The sequence below is a fragment of the Rhineura floridana genome, chromosome 1 (genome assembly GCF_030035675.1).
Source record: "Rhineura floridana isolate rRhiFlo1 chromosome 1, rRhiFlo1.hap2, whole genome shotgun sequence".
NCBI lineage: Eukaryota > Metazoa > Chordata > Lepidosauria > Squamata > Rhineuridae > Rhineura > Rhineura floridana.
The window spans coordinates 13,170,859-13,190,534 of NC_084480.1; the positions used below are offsets into that span (position 1 = coordinate 13,170,859).

The 19,676-nt window shown below is 44.2% G+C and overlaps 1 protein-coding gene across 2 annotated transcripts in view; it reads right to left on the bottom strand.

Moving 5' to 3' along the window:
• ST8SIA5 (ST8 alpha-N-acetyl-neuraminide alpha-2,8-sialyltransferase 5) overlaps positions 1–19,676 on the bottom strand; it is a 61,711-nt gene that overhangs the window by 18,266 nt on the left and 23,769 nt on the right. For both annotated transcript variants that reach the window (XM_061613752.1, XM_061613761.1), the window contains 3 exons: positions 4,861–4,953; positions 2,666–2,752; positions 1,637–1,781 (listed from right to left, as the gene is read on the bottom strand). In XM_061613752.1, coding sequence (XP_061469736.1) covers positions 1,637–1,781; positions 2,666–2,752; positions 4,861–4,953 — 325 coding nt within the window. The remainder of the gene's footprint in view (positions 1–1,636; positions 1,782–2,665; positions 2,753–4,860; positions 4,954–19,676) is intronic.

A 19,676-nucleotide genomic window follows, 5' to 3' on the forward strand; every position in this document is an offset into this window, starting at 1 on the left:
GCAGTGTTCATTTTTACAAATGCTGTGACTCAGTCAGAGTGTTTGGGAAAAGGCAAGCAATAACAATTAAAATAGCTGAAAGCTGGGGTAACTAGTGGTTAAGAGAATGAGCTATGAGCCAGGCACTCCCTGAGTCAAATCTCACCTCAGCAACAAACAAGGTAGTCACAGTTTTTTTCAAAAATAGTTTGAACGTTTATAACCTGCTTTTCCATTTAAATTTCAAAGGTGGCTTATAATAACAAGCAATAAAAACAATACACATTCATAAAAAAAACCAGAAACGAGAAGATTTTTAAAAGCAGCACAACAAGTACAGCAACAGAACATAAAGCAGCCAAAAACTCACTGGTTTCTATAAGCTATGAGGTGGCCAAGTTTGCTGATGATACTAAATTGTTCAGGGTCATTAAAACAAGACTGCAAAGAGCTCCAAAAGGACCTCTCCAAACTGAGTGAATGGGCAGTAAAATGGCAAAGGCAAATCTGCCACCAAACACATACGTTCAGATAAAATTGCCAACATCTTGGGAATTACTTTACATCAATGATATGTACCGCACTTTCGGAAACATTCGGAAAATGTCGACCCAGTGTGCATCAGCTGTGAAAAAGGCAACTTCCACGCTAGGGATTATTAGGAAAGGTATTGACAATAAAACTGCTCATATCGTAGGTTTACACAAATCTACGGTAAGGCTGCATTTGGAATAGTGTACAGTTCTGGTCGCCTGACCTCAAAGGATATTGTAGAGTTGGGAAAAGTTCAGAAAAGGGCAACCAACATGATCAAGGGGATGGAGTGACTCCCTTAAGAGGAAAGGTTGCAGCATTTGGGGCTTTTCCGTGCAGAGAAAAGGCAAGAGGTAACAGGACAGAAGTGTATAAAATTATGAAAATTAATTTATTTTGTTATTTATTTATTATTTGTTTTATGTCCTGCCCCTCCTCCCAGCAGGAAAATGGATACAGAAAAGTTTTTCTCCCTCTCTCATAACACTGGAACTCATGGACATCCAATGACACTGAATGTTGGAAGATACAAGACAGGCAAAAGAAAGGACTTCTTCACAGGGCCCACAGTTAAACGGTGGAATTTGCTTCAGCAAGAGGCATTGGTGGCCCCCAACTTGGATGGCTTTAAAAGAGGATTAGACAAATTCATGAAGGATAAGGCTATCAATGGCTACTAGCCGGAAAGGAGAGGAGAGTGCTGTTGCACTCAAGTTCTGCTCGCGGGCTTCCTATAGGCATCTGGTTGGATGCCATGAGAAGAAATTGCTGGACTAGATAGGTCACCCAGCAGGCAATTCTTAGTAAGCATTTCTTCACAGGATGTTATTATCGAGCATTACCTCATTTACTTAATTGTACATCCTCATGCAGCCCTTCCAGAGAAAGCTGTTGTTTATTTTCTACATGTATATGATATTGCCATGATGTAACATGTTAAATATATACTAAGCTGACCATCAGCTGTTACACAGGAATGTGATGGCAAACAGAACAGTCACCAATCTAATCAGGAAGTAATTGCAGCACAGACAATGGCAGTTTGAAGAAAAAAACCCACATATGTTCAGATAAAATTGACAACATCTCGTCAATAGCTTCACATCAATGATATGTACTGCACCTTTGGAAACATTCGGAATATTTCTTGATTGATGTGAAAGATGCCACTTGTGTCCACTTCGTATTTTAGTTTTGTTCCCAAAGGAGTGTTCCTTTGGGTGGTGAAGAGGAAGGCTGGGGCATTGCAGCACCTCGTCAAAGTAGACCTACGGAAGGATCAAGAGGGTTACTTGAATCGACTGCAGCTCAGGTCAAACAGAAGCGCCAAGTGAGGCAACCAGTGAGTGTGGCAAGGAGCTGTCAATCAGCTGCTGTGCTATTATGATAATGATTACATTTATATCCCACCTTTCCCCCAAGGAGCTCAAGATATCATACATCCGGCTCTCCCCCTAATATCATGTGGGTCTAATTTCAGAGGATTTATGGTGAGAAAGAGATCTGTCCCTGCGCCACCAGGCCTGCTAGTCAGGGAGGAAGAGGGGGAGAGGAGAGTGGCAGAAGAAGGCAGAGATTTAAGGGCGTGATAGAAAAAGAAAGTGAGAAGAGGTGGGAAAAGAGAGAGAAGGGATAGCCCCACCCACTTTTTGCTTTGGCCCAACCAACCACTGTCTTCAATCCCACCCATAGCCCCTGGTAGGTTACATCTGAGGGAATGGGGCCAGTGGAGGCTGGTCTATTTGGGCAAATGAGGCACTGACCCACTGACCTCAGTCTTCCTTCAGTCAGCTCCCAACTGCCTGCCTTCCTAGTTACAACCAGTCCAGTTTTGTCTATGGTGAGTGGCAGCAACTCTCCACGGTTTTGGACAGGGACATTCCCTCCTCCCTGCAAACACTGGGGATTGAACCTGGGACATTCTGCATGCAGAACAGGTGCTCTGCCACAGAACTATAGTCCAATCTTACACCCACACTGGCAATGGGACAGTATCTTGCAGCTACTGTGAGCAAATACCCTCCATGTTAGAAAACCAACAATTCCTCCCTCACATGTGAGGTCCAAAAGCAGATCTTCTGCCCAAGATATACTTGGGCCCTGAGAACTATTTGCAGAGGTCCCGTTATGCCCAAGGCAAGCTCTGTCTTACTTGAAGTGTTTGGCTTCCGTGATGTTCATCTCCCATTTGCACATCTGAAGATTCTTCCACCTCTCAAACAATTCTGTCTGCTTCACCCTAAAAACAGGGAAGGAGGCAAAAGTTAAGAGGAAGGGGGAGGGGGGACAGGATGTTTCAATTAACCATACAGGTGGGTCCAAGAGGCTACTAAGTCCGTCTCTCAAATCAAAAGACAGGAGCCCTTGTTGCTATGGTGAGAACTACATCAGTGTGAGGAACCTTTTTCCACTTGACGGCCACATTTCCTTGCGGGGAGATTTTCAGGGGCCGTGATGGGTGGAGCCAGAGGCAAAAATGGGCACAGGAATGGATGTGACTCTTGCATCTCCCGCCATGCATAAATCAGCAGTTTCTAAACACACACACACCTCTCTCCATCCTCCATCCAGGCACCAGAGGCATTATCACAGTTCAAGGAGACACGTCAGCCAGGCAAAAACACTCAAGTAGGTGCAGAGCAGGATCAGAGAGAAGTGTGGACTGGGGGAGGGAGAATGGCCTAGGGAGAGTCCTGAGCACCAGAGAGAGAAGGCTGGAGGGCTGCCTTTGGCCCCTGAGTTTGAAATCCCACGCCCCTGAACTACACCTCTCTGGAAAAGCCAAATGGAATTCGGGACTAATCTGTGTAGACACACACTGCTTGGATCTTGGCACCTGCCATCATCAGAGGCTGGAAACAGGGTCAACATATGGTCCTGTTGCATGCAGCAGGTCCAGCATTAAGCAGCTACTCAGCAAAACGTAACCAACAATTCACTTTTCCACATTCAAATATATTGCACCCTTGATTTTCTCCCATTTTTATTATCACTAATTTTATATTCATCATCCTGTGTATTATATATATTATTACTCATATTACATTATAGCTGACTTTAAAAAAAACCCTCAACAAAATAGCACATAGAATGAAAATAAAATGAGGGTCTTTCAATTTAAATCGCCCTGTTTGGTATTTAATTTATAAATTATAAGCTTTAATAAACTTTCTGTATACCATCAGGCCAGTTTTTATCTTTTATTTAATTAAGGGCTGCCATGTTGGTTCATTGTACAAGAAGAAATACAGCCTTGGACAGGTATTATATATTAGAGAAAAGTTATCCCTTCCCACATTTATCCCAGGATATGGTCTGAAGGCACATGAGGCCAGCTCCCTGCTGAAACTAAGCAGGGTCAGGGCTGGTCAGTGCCTGGATGGGAGACCGCCTGGAAACCATATGTAAGCTGCCTTGGGTTTCAATCATGAAAAAGAAAGGTGGGATATTTATTTATTTATTGTACTTATATACCGCCCCCTAGCCGAAGCTCTCTGGACGGTTTACAGTAACTAAAAACATTAAAACAAATATACAAATTAAAAAACACATCTTTTAAAAACAATTTAAAACACAATTTAAAATTTAAAACACATGCTAAAATGCCTGGGAGAAGAGGAAAGTCTTGTCCTGGCGCCAGAAAGATAACAGTGTTGGCGCCAGGCACACCTCGTCAAGAAGATCATTCCATAATTTGGGGGCCACCACTGAGAAGGCCCTCTCCCTTGTTGCCATCCTCCAAGCTTCCCTCAGAGTAGGCACCCAGAGAAGGGCCTTTGATCTTGAACGTAGTGTATGGGTGGGTTCGCATCAGGAGAGGCGTTCCATCAGGTATTGTGGTCTCAAGCTGTGTAAGGCTTTATAGGTCAAAACCAGCACCTTGCATCGAGCTCGGAAACATACAGGCAGCCAATGCAAGCGGACCACAATCAGTATAAATGTAATAAATAAATAAATAAATTTATAATAAAACTTGTTTGTGTAGACTGCCAAATTCAGTTCCCAGACTGCAGACTTGTCCACCTGTCACAGGGACATTGTGGGAAATTCAAATAGCTGCCCCTGGTGGCACTGTCAGGTAAGCTAGAGTCTAGACAGGTGTCAACGCTGGTGGGCGCTGCCAAGAATATGGGGCCTTGGGAGATGCCCAGGAACATCAGTCACAGGCACCAGGTCTGCCCTTCCAATCCTCTCCTGCAAATGTTACCACTGCATAGCAGGCCCAATGTGCAGCTCCCCCGAGCTTCGTAGCTGAGCAAGGATTTGAACCCAGGTCCACCAAGCCGCCCACTGCTGCACTCACAATGGCTTAAAACCAGAAAACCAAAATGGTCAGATATCACTTACATTGAGAGCACCTTCACTGCAGTGATTTCCTGCCTCAGCTCCAGGCATTTTGTGGAGTTGTACTCCAAAGGACCTTCATAAAACTCAAAGTACCTGAAGAAGAAGAAGAAGGAGAAGGAGAAGAAGAAGAAGAAGAAGTCATTCCTGACTTTTGTAGAAATGGGAAAAAAAACACCCACACAAACATATATATCATCAGGTCAGGCCGCATTTGGAGTACTGCACTGGGGCTGAGGGCCACATTTTCAGAAGAGCATTGACAAACTGGAGCGTGTCCAGAGAAGGGCAACCAGGCTGGTGAGCTGCCTGGAAATCAAGTCCAGTGAGGAACGTTTGAAAGAACTGGATATGTTTAACTTGGAGAAGATTAAGGGGCGATATGATAATCATCTTCAAATATCTGGAGGGCTGTCATTCAGAAGGTGAAGCGGACTAGTTCTCTGTTGCTCTAGAGGACATGACTGAAACCAAGAGGTTGAAATTGCAGGAAAGCAGATGAGGAGAAACTTTTTAACAGTAGGAACTGTTTGACAGCGAAACAGACTGGGAGTTGGTGCATTCTCCTTTTTGCTGGAGGTGCTTCAGCAGAGGCTGGATGGCCGTATGACAGGGATGGTATACATTCCTGAACTTTGTTACGTGCCTTCAAGTCAATTATGACTTATGGCGACCCTATGAATCAGTGACCTCCAACAGCATCTGTCATGAACCACCCTGTTCAGATCTTGTAAGTTCAGATCTGTGGCTTCCTTTATGGAATCAATCCATCTCATTTGGCCTTCCTCTTTTTCTACTCCCTTCTGTTTTTCCCAGCATTATGGTCTTTTCTAGTGACTCAAGTCTCCTCATTATGTGTCCAAAGTTTCATCATTTTACCTTCTTCTTGAGATATCCTGGTCCTAAGCCATACAGAGCGTTCTAGGTTAAACCCTGAGCTGAGCCCAGAAATGTATGGGAAGCCTGTGACATATGTTGAAAGAGGTGGGGGCTCCAACAAAATGTTGCAGAGTGGAGTGCTCCTGTTAAGTGTTTCAACCTTTTCAGGATATTCCATTCTATTCTCACTCCCCCTGGTTTATTATTCCTCCATCCCAAATTAGTCAACATTCTGTGGCCACTAAGCATGCTCTGACCTTATTGGTCTTAGGAGTGGGCTCTCCTAAAGTTTTTTTGTTGTTATGCTTGAAAACCTCAGGGTCTCCTTCTGCCTGCTGATACCTCCCTCTTCTGCATGGATGGTGTTTTAGCAACGTAAGATTCACATTCAGAGAATGAATCATCTGCTGGGATATAGGAAGATCTATGCCAGTCAACAGACAAGCTGCTGCCTTCCTCTGTGTCATCCTACTCAATAAAGAAGATCTTCCACAGGGCCCTTCCCGCTGTCCTTTCCGGTATTCATAAAATGACTATGTGAGAGGGGGCCTTTTCTGTGGTAGCACCCATTTCTGGAACTCCCTCCCTGGAAATTGTGTATCAGTCTGTGATGTTTCACTTTTCATTTGTTATAATCCATTAACCAGATAAAGTTTGAAAGGGGTCTATACTGTATTAGAGTAAAGGTGGAATGCAGAGGGAGGAGAGGGAGCAAGTGAGTTAGAATGTTGAGGAATGCTGGGTGCTGATTGGTAGAGTGAATGAGGGATGGTGATATATCTGGGAGGAAGGTCAAGGAGGGTAGTGGTTAGACAGGCAGGGCAGGCAGGTTTGTATTTTTATTCTCTGAGGAGATTTTGCAAGCAGTACGATAAATGAAACCAGTAATCTCTATCTTGCAACCACAGGCTTCCAGAACCTGAATATGGAATACACTTGTTTATATTTCTTACATCTGTTAAATAAATAAAATTCATTTGTTTTTCATACCTGATTCTTGGCCAAGTTACTGAATAGAACAAGTTTAACTGTGACTAGTGACAAAGCTATACAGTAGACTAACATAAGGCAAATAAGAGCAGAAACAGTTAATAGTGGTGGCAGCAAGATTCCCAGTAGAGAGAAGCAGTTACTAGTAGCACAAGAACACATAGCTGAGCTCTTTTAGAGACTATAAAGTATCCAGAGGGGTTGAGGCTTTCTGTTGCCAAGGCCATTTGTAAGCAAACGCTGGAGGGTAAGGAAGAAAACAAGGTCCCTAGGAATAGCTTTGCTTAAGTTGGTGTGTGGAATTAGGATCTCTACTTGAACTAGGCAGAGTGTGGAAATGGGGGTTCTGGTAGTGTGCAAGATAAGAAAATCTAAAGGAAAAAAAAACATTTTCTCCTGAAAAGTGAGCTTTGGCAAGGGGAGATACAACAGTGTCCTCCACTGCTTACATTCAGGAAGAGAGTTAAAACTTTTCTTTTTAATCAGGCTTTTTTTCAGCCCTCCTAGTTATTTGGGCTGCTATGAATTTTACTACAGTCTTGCTTGTTTCTATTGGTTTTCCCACTCAAGGGCCACATTTCTTTCTGGGCAATGTTCTGGGGGCCACATGCCAGTGGTGGGCAGGGCTATTCATTTTCATTCATTCATTCATTGGCGATCACTCGTGGCCGAGTAAGAAGCAAGAAGCATCATCAGACTTCAAGGACACATTCAAGCCAGGCAAAAACATTCAAGGAGAATGTGAAGCAAGGCTAGCAAAGGGTGTCACCTGGAGAAAGGGGGAGTGGCAAGGGAGGGTGTGTGGCCTGGAGAGAGTCTTGAGGGCCAGATAGAAAGGTCTGGAGGGCCACATTTGGCCCCTGGGCCTGAGGTTCCCAGTGTATTTTATATCATTTTACTGTATGCCACTCTGACCTCCTTAGGGAGGAAGAGCAGGATATGGACTATTTGAAATAAACTTTGCATCGAAGTTTTCTGGGTTTTCAAATGCAGCTGCACATGTAGAGAATCAACCGCAAGGTTGAGGAGCCCTTGCAAGTCATGCACACAAGCCTGGGGAAATGGGCCACTGGCATGATTAACCCTTTGGGGATATCTCTACCTTCAAAACCACTGGGAGACACAATAATTTTCCTTTCTACAAAACATTATAGCCAAGAAGATGGGGGGGGGCTGAAGTAGGCAGCTATGAACGACAAACAAATAAATAAAGGCTGACGTCTGCTACACTCTGGCTGCGCTATCCGCAAATCCTAATTTAGAAAAAACCCAGCTCACATTTCAACAGCTCATCTGCCATATGGGAATCCGGAAGGCTAAAGGGAAACTTGGCTCATAAAGAAACTCCAAGGGTAAGTAAGAAAGAAGGTGGGTCAGTGCTGGCAGCCAACTTTATGAGAAGGATATAAACACTTCCCAAGATGTCTTGTTTTTTTCTTGGTCATTTCCTGTTTATCCAGAAAGTGGGATAAACAAAAAATAAAGACCCAGCAAGAAGGAAAAGCACCAGCGAAGATGCAAGTTTGTCCAGCATTTCAGTACATAAAATTATCAGAAAGAATAAAGGAGGCTGCTATCTGAGATCTTCACTCAAAATAAGTAAGCAAAACTCTGCTGGAAGGAGCTGAATATTTGGGTTACATCTTCCAGAGAGGCTAAATGTCATGTAGTCCTGCATCTCCTCAGCACCCCCAGTACCCCACACACATACTTCCAAGACTTTAACAAAACATTGCCCAGGACTATTTTTCTTTCCCCGTGAAACAAAACCTACCATTAGGGAGGGTTCTTTTTCTTTCACCATAAGAACTAGAGCTACCTTCTTAGATATATTATTGGGCACCAGCTAGATTTTGCGCTAGAGATTCTACACTCCACAGCCCAGAACTCAATTGCCCTCTGGGATGCATGTGCCCATCCAAGTCCCCTCCTTTCTAAACAGCCACCACCTATCATAGAAAATTATGCCTTAACCATTGTGTCATACTCAAAATCAATGTGGTTAAAGAGAATACAAAGTAGACTTCATGCACCCTTTCATGGCGGTACCAGTGATGCAGGTGAACAATTCTGAATTGAAATTTTTTCTGGAAAATTCTCCTGTGCAAATTTGGGTAACTGCCATGGGACAATTTTCTGATGTCCTAGAAAGTGATCTAGATTAACATGTTTACTTGTATTTAGTAAAACAAATCTAAATACTTTGAAACTGATAAGCTTACCTAATACTGTATTTTCACTTGGCGTCCATTCATTGTTATTAATGAACTTATGGAACCAACAATTTTCTGCAGAAAAATTAAATTAGCAGAAGGTTTTCTACCCCACATCACTGAGGTTCACACACAGTTGAGGCCTGAGCTTGCTTGTGTGAATGAGGCATCACAGATAGAATTTTCACACCCTCTGCCCCATGAAAAAAATGGAAATAGATTGCCATCAAGTCGATCCCGACTTATGGTGACCCTATGAATAGGGCTTTCATGGTAAGCAGTATTCAGAGGCGGTTTACCACTGCCTTCCTCTGAGGCTGAGCGGCAGTGACTGGCCCAAGGTCACCCAGTGAGCTTCATGGCTGTGTGGAGATTCGAACCCTGGTCTCCCAGGGCATAGTCCACCACCTTAACCACTACATCACACTGGCTCACATATATGAACTCAAAAAAAAAGAAAAAAGAGTATCCTTGACAATGGAGTCTGTTCATAAGGAACTATCCCTCTCCGTTTGCCATAATAAAATGTGAAAAGAAGCCACACACTCCTAAAAATGTCCCTGTGGACACCAGGAAGCCAAGTGGGGCTCAATAGTGTATATTCCTGAGTATTTACAGAATCAGATGTATGCCTTTCTTTCCCACTTTAGGGTGCTTTTACCATTGCAAACACTCCCTCTATGATTATACTAGGACTCAGGGCCATCCAGCAAAACTGAATGTTGGAAGATTCAGGATAGAGAAAAGAAAGAACTTCTTCACACAGTGCATAGTTACATTATGGAATTCGCTCCTCAAGATGTAGTGATGGCCAGTAATTTGGACAGCTTTAAAAGGGGATTTGACCAATTCATGGAGGATCAGGCTATCATTGACTATGTTGTACTTCCACTGTCAGAGGCAGTTTACTTCTGAAGACCAGTCACTGGGTAATAAAGAGTGGAGAGAGTGCTGTTGCATTCATGCCCTGCTTGTGGGCTTCCCATAGGCATCTGGCTGGCCACTGAGAAAGGATGGACTAGATGCGCCACTGGTTTGACTCAGCAGGCACTTCTTATGAGTTCAGCCCTGTTGATTCTCTTTCATCTCTCTGCAGCTTTTGATATCATTGACAAGAGTATCCTTCTGAACTGCCTGCAGAGTGTGGGGTGGGTGGGGAACCTGCTTTGCAGTGGTTCTGCTCCTATCTCTGTGGGTAGTTCCAGAGAATAGCACTGGGTGATTCCCCTTGGGAGTTACCCTGAAGGGTTCTGCAGGGATCAACCTTGTCACCCATGCTATTTAACATCTACATGAAGCCACTGGACACAGTCATCAGAGGTTTGGAGCGATTGCTATCAATATGCTGATGATGCCCAGTTCTATCTCTCTATTCCATTGCCATCAGGAGATGCAGTTCATACCTTGAACTAGTGTCTGGGGGTGCCAATAAAATGAAACTGAATCCAGATGAGATGGAGGTGCTGTGGATGGATGATTCTCAGATCCAGAAGTTGGCAAAAAAAACACCCTGTTCTGAACAGGGCCTGCACATCTCTTGAAGAAGGAGCATCTGTCTTGCATGCAGAAGGTCCCAGGTTCAATCCCCGATACCTCCAGGTAGGATTGGGAGAGGTTCCTACTTGAAACCCTGGAGAGCTGTTGCCAGTCAGTGTAGACAATACTGAGCTAGATGGACCGATGGTCTGACTTAAGGCAGCTTCCTATATTCCTAAGGAGGTGCAAAGTTTGGAAGCACTCCTGGAACTTGAGGCTCAGGTGACCTCAGTGGCTAAGAGTGCCTATGCCCGTCTTCAGCTGGTGCACCAACTACTGTCTTTCCTGGGCAGGAATAGTGCGGCCACTGACTTCCACACACTGGCAACCTCCACTTTGGGCTACTATAATGCACCATCAATCAGGCTGTCCTTGAAGATGGTCTAGAGGTTACAACTAGTACAAAATGTGGTAGCAAGGGCTATGTGAGGAGCATTAGGTCATGCTCACCTAAGTCTGAATTTTAAATATCTGCACTGGTTGCCCATTGTCATCTGGGCCTAAATCACATGCTTATGTTGACTTGTAAAGCCCTAAACCAAGGATGGAGAATCTGTGGCCCTTCAGTTGCTGTTGGTCTCCCACTCTCACCAGCCCCAGCCAGCACGGTCAATCATCAGGAATGATGGTAGCTGTGGTCCAACAACATCTGGAGGGCCACAGGATCCCCAACCCTGACCTAAACAACCTGGGACCCAAGTATTGACAGAGTGCCTTCTCCCCGATCAATTTCCGCATCTTCTTTTTTTTTTTTTTCAATAATTTTTATTCAGATTTTCATAAAACATACAAGACAAAATCATAAAACATTCAAAGACAAAAAACAAAATCAAAAATAGTTAAACAAAAAGAAAAAAAGAAAAGAAAAAACAAAAAAAAAATAAAAAATAAAGAGTAAAATATTGACTTCCCATTTGTCAAAGATCAAATCAGTTATAAGTCTATAATATATAACAATCCTGTCTCTTAAGTCATATTATAAAATCACTTTCCTCCAGTAGTTATCTTACTTAATCATCAAATCTCATAAACATTACTTTATTCTTTCCACAAAAAGTCAAAGAGAGGTTTCAATTCTTTAAGAAATATATCTATCAATTTTTTTTTCCAGATAAGCATATCGATTAATCCATCTCATTACTAATTATGATAATCTTATTGTCATAACCATAGTCAAAATAAACATTTCAATTAATCCATCACATCAGAATCTGTTAGGTTCAATAATTTCAGTAGCCATTGTTCTATTATCTCTATTAGTTCCATTTTCCATCTTCCATCTTCAGTAGTCTTGTTAAGTCCAGTAATTTCAATATCCAATCTTCCATTATCAGTATTCCATAATAATCTTGCTGTCAAAGCCATAGTCATATAGTAAGAGTCTGATGGGAATTACCTCTATCCCAAATATTTTCTTGCCATCCATTCTGAATAGGTTGCTGAAATACTGCTGTAAAATCATATCTCTGTTCTTTTTTTCAAAATACACTGGGTCATCTCTTAAAAGTTTTTCCATTGTCACATGGCTGCAGTTAATTCCATAGATTTTCTCTATATTGGGCTCCATCACATCATTCCAGTCCAGAAGATTATCCATGCCATTGATAACTTTATCTCTAGAATCTTCATTCATTTCTTCAGAGATAACATTGAGTTCCAAACAATAGATTTTATTTCTAAAGTCCATAGACTCCAAATCTTGTTCCTGTTCCACGTTGGTTCCAATCTCCGGGATCTCCTCTCTCACAGGGACCCCTATTCCAGTCTCCAGGGTCTCCTCTCTCACAGGGACCCCTGTTCCAATCTCCGGGGTCTCATCTCTCACAGGGACCCCTTCCAGGGTCACCTCTCTCACAGGGACCCTTATATCTTTAATCTCCTGCTTCATTTTACTCAATTCAATTTTCATTATCTCAATCTCATCCATTATTTTCTGAAACATAGTTATTTCCAGATTTTCAGCCACTTTCTTAATTGCCATTTTAAAAGAAAAATATAGGAAAACCACTTCTTATTTCAGCAACAATTGGGTTAATACTCCAAACTTGGTGACATCACAGTATAAACAGAGCAGACAGCCTTATCTCTCCAATAGTTAAGTAAACAAAATGCAGTTCCCAGGATCGAAACAATTAATGGCAATCGTCAAGAAACAGATTCGTCAAAATAAAATAGACCAAAAAGAGAGTAGTCTCAAAACAGTATAATATTTTTCAAAATAAAAATCTGGAATAGAAATCCCTCTTCTGTGTATATCTTTAGAATGCAAATCCAGGACAGCTTTTTGCAGCAAAAACAGAGATAAGCTATTAATTAGTGCGTAGCAGAGAGAAGTTATGGCTCCCCAGTGAGATGTCAAAAACTGATCAATCTGGCAAATCTCTTTTAAACAGCAACAATTTAAGTCAAGTAAAAGAAAAATATAGAAAGAAGGGTGCTTGCCTGTTAGTGCGTTCTCTCTTAGAAGATAAGATGAACGTTCGCTTTAACAGATAGAGCTTGCTGTTGAAAATCCGTCCCACCTTCGTCGGCTGGACCTCGTCCCATAAATTAATGAGATCTGGTCGTCCCAACAAAAATAGGCTTTGAGGTTAATCTCTTCGTTTCTCCCTACCCGGGAGAAGTTTAATCAGTCAAAAAAAAAAGAAAAAACTGACTGATATATCTGAATAAGCTTCTTTTGAGGCAGGAGCCCGTCTCAAAAGCAGGCACAGGCTAAGTCACCCTTCCCGGAAGTCGAATTTCCGCATCTTCTCAGATCAGCAAATGAGGCCCTCCTAATGGCTCCTCCATGGGATATGAGGTGTGGGAGCACAGGGAAGGGCCTTTTCAGCGAGGGCTCCACACGCATGGAACACCCTTCCCACTGAGATGTGTCTTGTTATTTTACTCCATTCCTTCAAAAGAAAGGGAAAGATGTACCCTTTTTGCCAAGCTTTTGGAAGGTGAGCGGGTAGGAGAGTCAGGGTGTACCTGATGAGTTCATCCAAACCTATTGCTTTATGAGGTTGCTCTTTCATGTTGTTGTCATGTTTAGGGTTTTGTTTTTAAATTAAATTTGCATGTTTCATATCTGCGCACTGCCCCGGGACCAATATATATATCCTGTGCTATATTGAGGTCTCATGTCATGTTCTATTAATTCAGAGAGCGGGGAGCACTTTTCAACACGGCACGTCACTGTGAGAGCCTCCTTTTCATTTGACTCACTTTGCAACCCCTCCCCGCCCACTTCTTCCTCTGCAGCTGATGAGCGCAGTTGGCTTGCAGATGTGCATAAATGCCTCCTTCCAAATGCAGCATGCTCCCCAGGAGGAGATCTGCACGTTTGCCTATTTGCTGCTGCCAGTGCGGTCGCGGTGTCTATTCACTCCCACTCTGACTGATGCAATTACATGCAGCCGCAGGAGTTGTCAGTTGCACAAATAGCACAAATGGAAAACATGGAGGAAAGATGCCCACCCGAGTTGCCTTAATCAGCCTACTTCATCAACATGAAGCTAGGCCATGAAGGGGCTGTCAGATGCAGACTCCAGTTCCGTATTGATTGCCCAAGTTGTGTGCTCTTGCCTTAATCTTACAGGCATAAGGAACTGCCTGATACCAAGTCAGACCGAAGAGTCTACCCACATCAGTGCTGTCAACCCTATCTGGCAGCAGCTCTCTAGGGTTTCAGAGAGGGTTTCTCCTAACCCTACCTGGTGATGCTGGGGATCGAACCTGTAACCTTCTGCATGCAAGGTAGATGCTCTGCCACTGAGCCCTTCTCTTTTCCAGGCCAAACATGCACAGCTATTCCTAATCTAAGATTTACCTGGTGCCAAATCTGATGTCCTTATAGCGCCCAGCTACAGGCCTCTTTGTGCCTTTTTTTTTGAGATTGCTTCTTTATACCCCAGCCTTTAACATAAATGTATTTCCAGAGCAGCTATCAAAATAGACGGAAACAACAAACACACTATTTTAAAATCATCATCATCCAAAATAGCACAACATAAAACAAGCAGCAATCTGTTCCAATAGACCAGGCGTGGGGAACCTGTGGCCCCTCCAGATGTAATTGGTCCCATCATGACCACTGACTGGCCATGCAGGCTGGGGCTGATGGGAGCTGGGTGGGGTCCAACAACATCTGGAGGACCACAAGTGAGCTACTCCCAAAATAGACGATAAAACCAAAACGTTGAAAAACATTATTGTTTATCTACTAATTCGTTAAATATGACTTTGCTGCTGTGGCTGTTCATATTTTTGTGATTTTCCCCCTAGTGATGATGTGATTTTGCTCACTTATTGCTGTTTTACTTGTCGCAGACAGCTCTGGGAGCCTTTGCAAGCGTGGAGTACGCGAATGTTAACATTGGAAAGCTGTGCCACCCTGCAGAGACATGCTATGCACCATTGGCGCAAAGGCGTCTCCTGAGCCATGACACACAAGGTCATGACTTCCCTGGCTGCTGACGGCTGTAGCAGAGCAGCAAAGTCACCTAGCTAGATGTTGTGCTTGGGATCCGTTCAACAGCTAGCGACGTGTGGCCCCTGTAGGTCCAGGACAACAATTTCACTACAGAATGAAGCCAAAGGCGACTCCAGTTGCAAAGATGGAGAAAGGTTACCCCTCAAGATCAAATGTCTTGAATTCAGAAGCGACTGCCAGCCGGGTCTTTTCCCCATGCTTGATCTGGTGTCCAGTTTGTCGTGAGAGGGGAGGAGGGTGGGTAAAGCACCCTGGACCCTTGAACTCTCTGCCGGCACTCTTTTCTCTGCTCTCTTTAGATCCTCAAAGAGAAAGAAAGCTGGCAACCCTAATGGTCACTGTAGAGGAGTTCCAAAAAACTGGGGAATACAGGACGCTGCCTTATACCAAGCTGGATCATTGGTGCATCTAAGTCAGCACTGTCAACACTGGCTGGCAGGGGTTTTGCTGCATTTCAGGCAGGAGACGTTCCCTGCCCCGCCTGGAGATGCTGGGGATTCAAGCTAGGACCTTCTGACCTATGGCCTTTCCCCTAAATAAGAACGTTGATACTGAATCAAACCATTGGTCCATCAAGCTCAGTGTTGTCTACACTGACTGGCAGCAGGTCTCCAGGGTTTCAGACAAAGGACATTGCCAGGCCTACCTGGAGATGCTGGGGATTGACGCTGGGACCTTCTGCATGTAAAGCAAACACTCTTACTGCTGAGCTGCAGCTCTCCTAACTGAGCTGGACACAGCCCTCCAGCCATGTCTCGAATCCTGCTGGACAACTGTCCTGTTTTTACAGTCGCAGGTAGGAAACCGGACCAGGATATTTATCAAAGACGAGCCTAACGTTCTCTGCTGGAGAAGGGAAGTGCCCCCAAACCATCCCACCCCATTTTTTTTTCCCAGCACAGGTTTCTGAGTGACCAGGGGAGCTTTACTCTGGGTGGCCATCATTTTAATTTCCCAGAAGTCACTTGGAAACAAAGATACATTGCCACAAAGCATTTTCCCCAATGGACTTCTGGGAAATTTAAAGAGGGGCCACCAGCTGCACAGAGGAGTACTGACACCACCACCAGAAATGTTTTCCCCCTTTTTCTTTTTGTGCTCCCCTGTCAAAAATAGCTAAAATCCTCCTCTCACACACACCACACATTTTCATTTCAAGAAAACAAGGTGGTGAAAATGGTTAGAGAGCCAAGGTGGTATAGCTGTCAGGGCACCAGACTAAAGCAAGGGAGATCCAGGTTCAAATCAGCCATGAAGCTTACTAGATGACCTTGGGCCAGAAGCTCTGTCTCTCCGCCTCACCTACCTCTCAGGGTGGTTGTGAAGGTAAAACTGGGTGGAGGGAGAAACTTGTAAGCCACCCTGAGCTCCTGGGAAGAAAAAAAATGTCAACCAGCCCACAGCCTCTGCTGACACCATCACTGGCAGGCCTATTTTAGGAGATGGAGAGGTGATCACTAACGAAGGCAAAAAAGAAAGGAAATCAAGGCAGGATGGCAGAGGGAGCAAAGGAAAGAGGCTAAGAGAAAGGGCTGGCTTGCTTTGGAGGCAGATGGACAGCCGCATGGCTCCATGTCTGGCCAAAGGCAAGAGGCCACAGCTCAGTGGTTACCAGCACACAGTTTTGCATCTCCACCCAAAAGGTTCATGGGTTGCAAGATTTGGAAGGGCTCCATGGCAGAGCATCTATGCTTTGTTTATTTGCAAAGAGTTATAGTCAAAAAAGTTCTATGCAGAGTAGACCCACTGAAATTAATGAACCTAATGCCTATTAATTTCAATGGGTCTACTCTGAACAGGCCTAGCATTGAATACCACCTAGAATGTATTCATCACTTTATATTAGAAATATCAAAGTGATGGATAAAATGGTCCATAAAACAGTAATAAACGACAAAAACAATATAAAGCACAGCAGTAAAATTTGAGAAACGTGTCAATAGATAAGGCTGGGTTTATCCCTCCGGTTTCTCCAGAAGATCACGGTGTGATGTGAAAATTAAGGCTAAATTAAATGGCTCAATGGTCACAGTCCCTATATGGCAATAGAAAGGCCTGCCAATAAGGAAGATGCTGGGAGGAAAATACATGACCCTTAATTGGCACAGCTGAATATACTTGCTGCCTACAGAACTGCCAACCTCTTTCAGGCATGGGGGATCCTGTGTCGTAACAGCTGCGAGAAATGTAGTCATTGATGTTTTTCCTGCTATAGGGAAAAAAAGATGAGTAAACTTCAGCTGTTATTACATATCAGGCAGCTGTTCACAATAATGAGGATTTTGATTGTCATATTTTATATGAATGTATATTTTTATATTAAGCAGTATATCAATGTTATGAATAAATTATAAATAATATTAACAGCTTATTATTTATTTATAGAGCTTCTATCATTCAAAAAACATTATTTCAGTGTTCCTTACAAAAACCCCTACAAGGAAGACCAGCACTATAATCCCCATACTTCAGACAAGAACGTAAGAAGAGCCTGGCTGCTAGATCAGGCAAAAGGGACCATCTAGTCCAGCATCCTGTTCTCATAGTGGCCAATCCAATGCCTATGGGAAGCCCTCAAGCAGGACCTGAGCGCAACAGGGCTGCACCTACTGGCAATTCCCAGCAACTGATATTCAGCGGAGGCAGAATATAGTCGTCATGGCTAGTAGCCATTGATAGCCTAATCAGAGCTTGGAAAAGTTACTTTTTTGAACTACAACTCCCATCAGCCCCAGCCAGCATGGACACTGGATTAGGCTGATGGGAGCTGTAGTTCAAAAAAGTAACTTTTCCAAGCTCTGAGCCTAATCCACCATGATGACAAGGTCGAGACTAAGAGTCAATAGCATGTTGGAAGGCTACGAGTTAGACCAAAGATTTGAACTAGGGGACTCAACAGCTGGCTCACAGCTCATTCTCTTACCACAGCAGAAACCCTTCAACAGCTTGATGCCCTTCAGATGTTCTTCAACTCCCGTGATGGCTGGAACTGATGGGAGTTATAGTCCAAAACACCAGGACAACACCAGGGATGCTGAAGGATTGATTTATTTATTTATTTATTTATTTATTTATTTCCCACCTTTCCTCCCAGCAGGAGCCCAGGAGGTTATATTAGAATCATAGAATAGTAGGTTGTCGAGTCCAGCCCCCTGCTCAATGCAGGAATCCAACTTAAAGTATCTGACAGGTGGCTGTCCAGCTGCCTCTTGAATACCTCCAGTGTTGGAGAGCCCACCACCTCACTAGGCCATTGGTTCCATTGTTGTACCGCTCTAATGGTGTCAGGCCCAGGATGTGACTCAGGAACCAGACCAACGGCTGTAGTTAATTCATGTTTTATTAGGGTAATGTCCAAACAAAGACTGCGTTTTCTCATGAAGCAATACAGGGATACAGGTCCTGCGGCATTGGGAGAAAGTTGACAGAGCAAGTGACTTCTTCCCGCCTGTTCTTTAAGAAGGGGCCAAACGGGCGTGCAATCTTTCGCTCCTCCTTAACTGCCTCTCAGGTACTTCCCGCCTTCCCCCCCTTCTCTCCTGTCTTTTCAGCTGTCTGCGTGTGCGCGGTGAGGGGGGAAGCATCACCCCCTCCTCTTCTGAAGTTTCCGATTCCAGGATGGGGGATAGGGGAGGGGCTGATGGTAAACTGCCTCCCCGCTTTTCGGCTGTGAGCAGCCCTCCCTCTTTCCCCTCTTGCTCTGAGCCTGAAAGAGGGGGAGGCGTGAGAATGTCCAGGGAGGGCTCAGGCTCCCCGTTGCTAAGCGACCTTATCACTGGCAGTTCCTCTGTTTCGTCTTCGCTCCAAAGGGGGGAAGTTCCTCCCCCTTCCCTCTGCCATCCATCCGAATACTCTTCTCCCAACTCTCTGGGATCCAGCTCCCCGGGATTGGGACCCCAGCTCTGCCTTCCGACAAATGGTTAGGACATTTTTCCTGATGTTCAGCCAAAATCTGGCTTCCTGTAACTTGAGCCCATTATTCTGTGTCCTGCACTCTGGGATGATCGAGAAGAGATCCTGGCCTTCTGTGGGACAACCTTTCAAGGACTTGACAAGTGCTAGGGATGCTAGACATTGATCCTCAGGTCTTTTGCATGCCTATACCAAGTCAGAGAGCCTTGGTTCATCTAGGTATTGCCTACATCAGCTAGAAGAAGCGCTCCAGGGTTTTGGGCAGGGTTCTCTCTCAGCCTTACTGGAGAGGTCAGGGATTGAACCTGAGGCTTCCTGCCTGCAAAGCAGATGCTCTGCCACAGAGCTATGTCCCATTTCCAGTGAGCACTAACAATCAGGAAGAGCACTGGTTAAGCATGAGCTGGAAAACAAACGGAAGCTTGACTTAGCTTATTATGTAGTGGAGGTTGTGGCTTCTTGTCAGTTGGTCCAGGTCTGCTCCAGGTTTCAAGGAGGTGTCCAAGGTACTGAACCTATTTTGGCACTGGTTTCAGCACCCTGGATAGCTTCTTCAGAGTGTGTGCCGGTTTAGCACCTTGGACAGCTCCTTTAAAATTTGGACTTAAATGCAGAGCGGATTCCACTACCCCACTGACATGGAGCCACCAGCCACCAATGTGGTTAGAAATTTATTTGATTTAGTCCCCTCTGTGCAGCCAAGATTGCTTTCCAAAGTGGCTTCCAATTAAAAACCACACAAAGCTACAATACATTTAGGGGGTGGGGGAGGATGGTCTCTTCTGGTTCCAGAGTCTTCTCTCCAGAGGGAA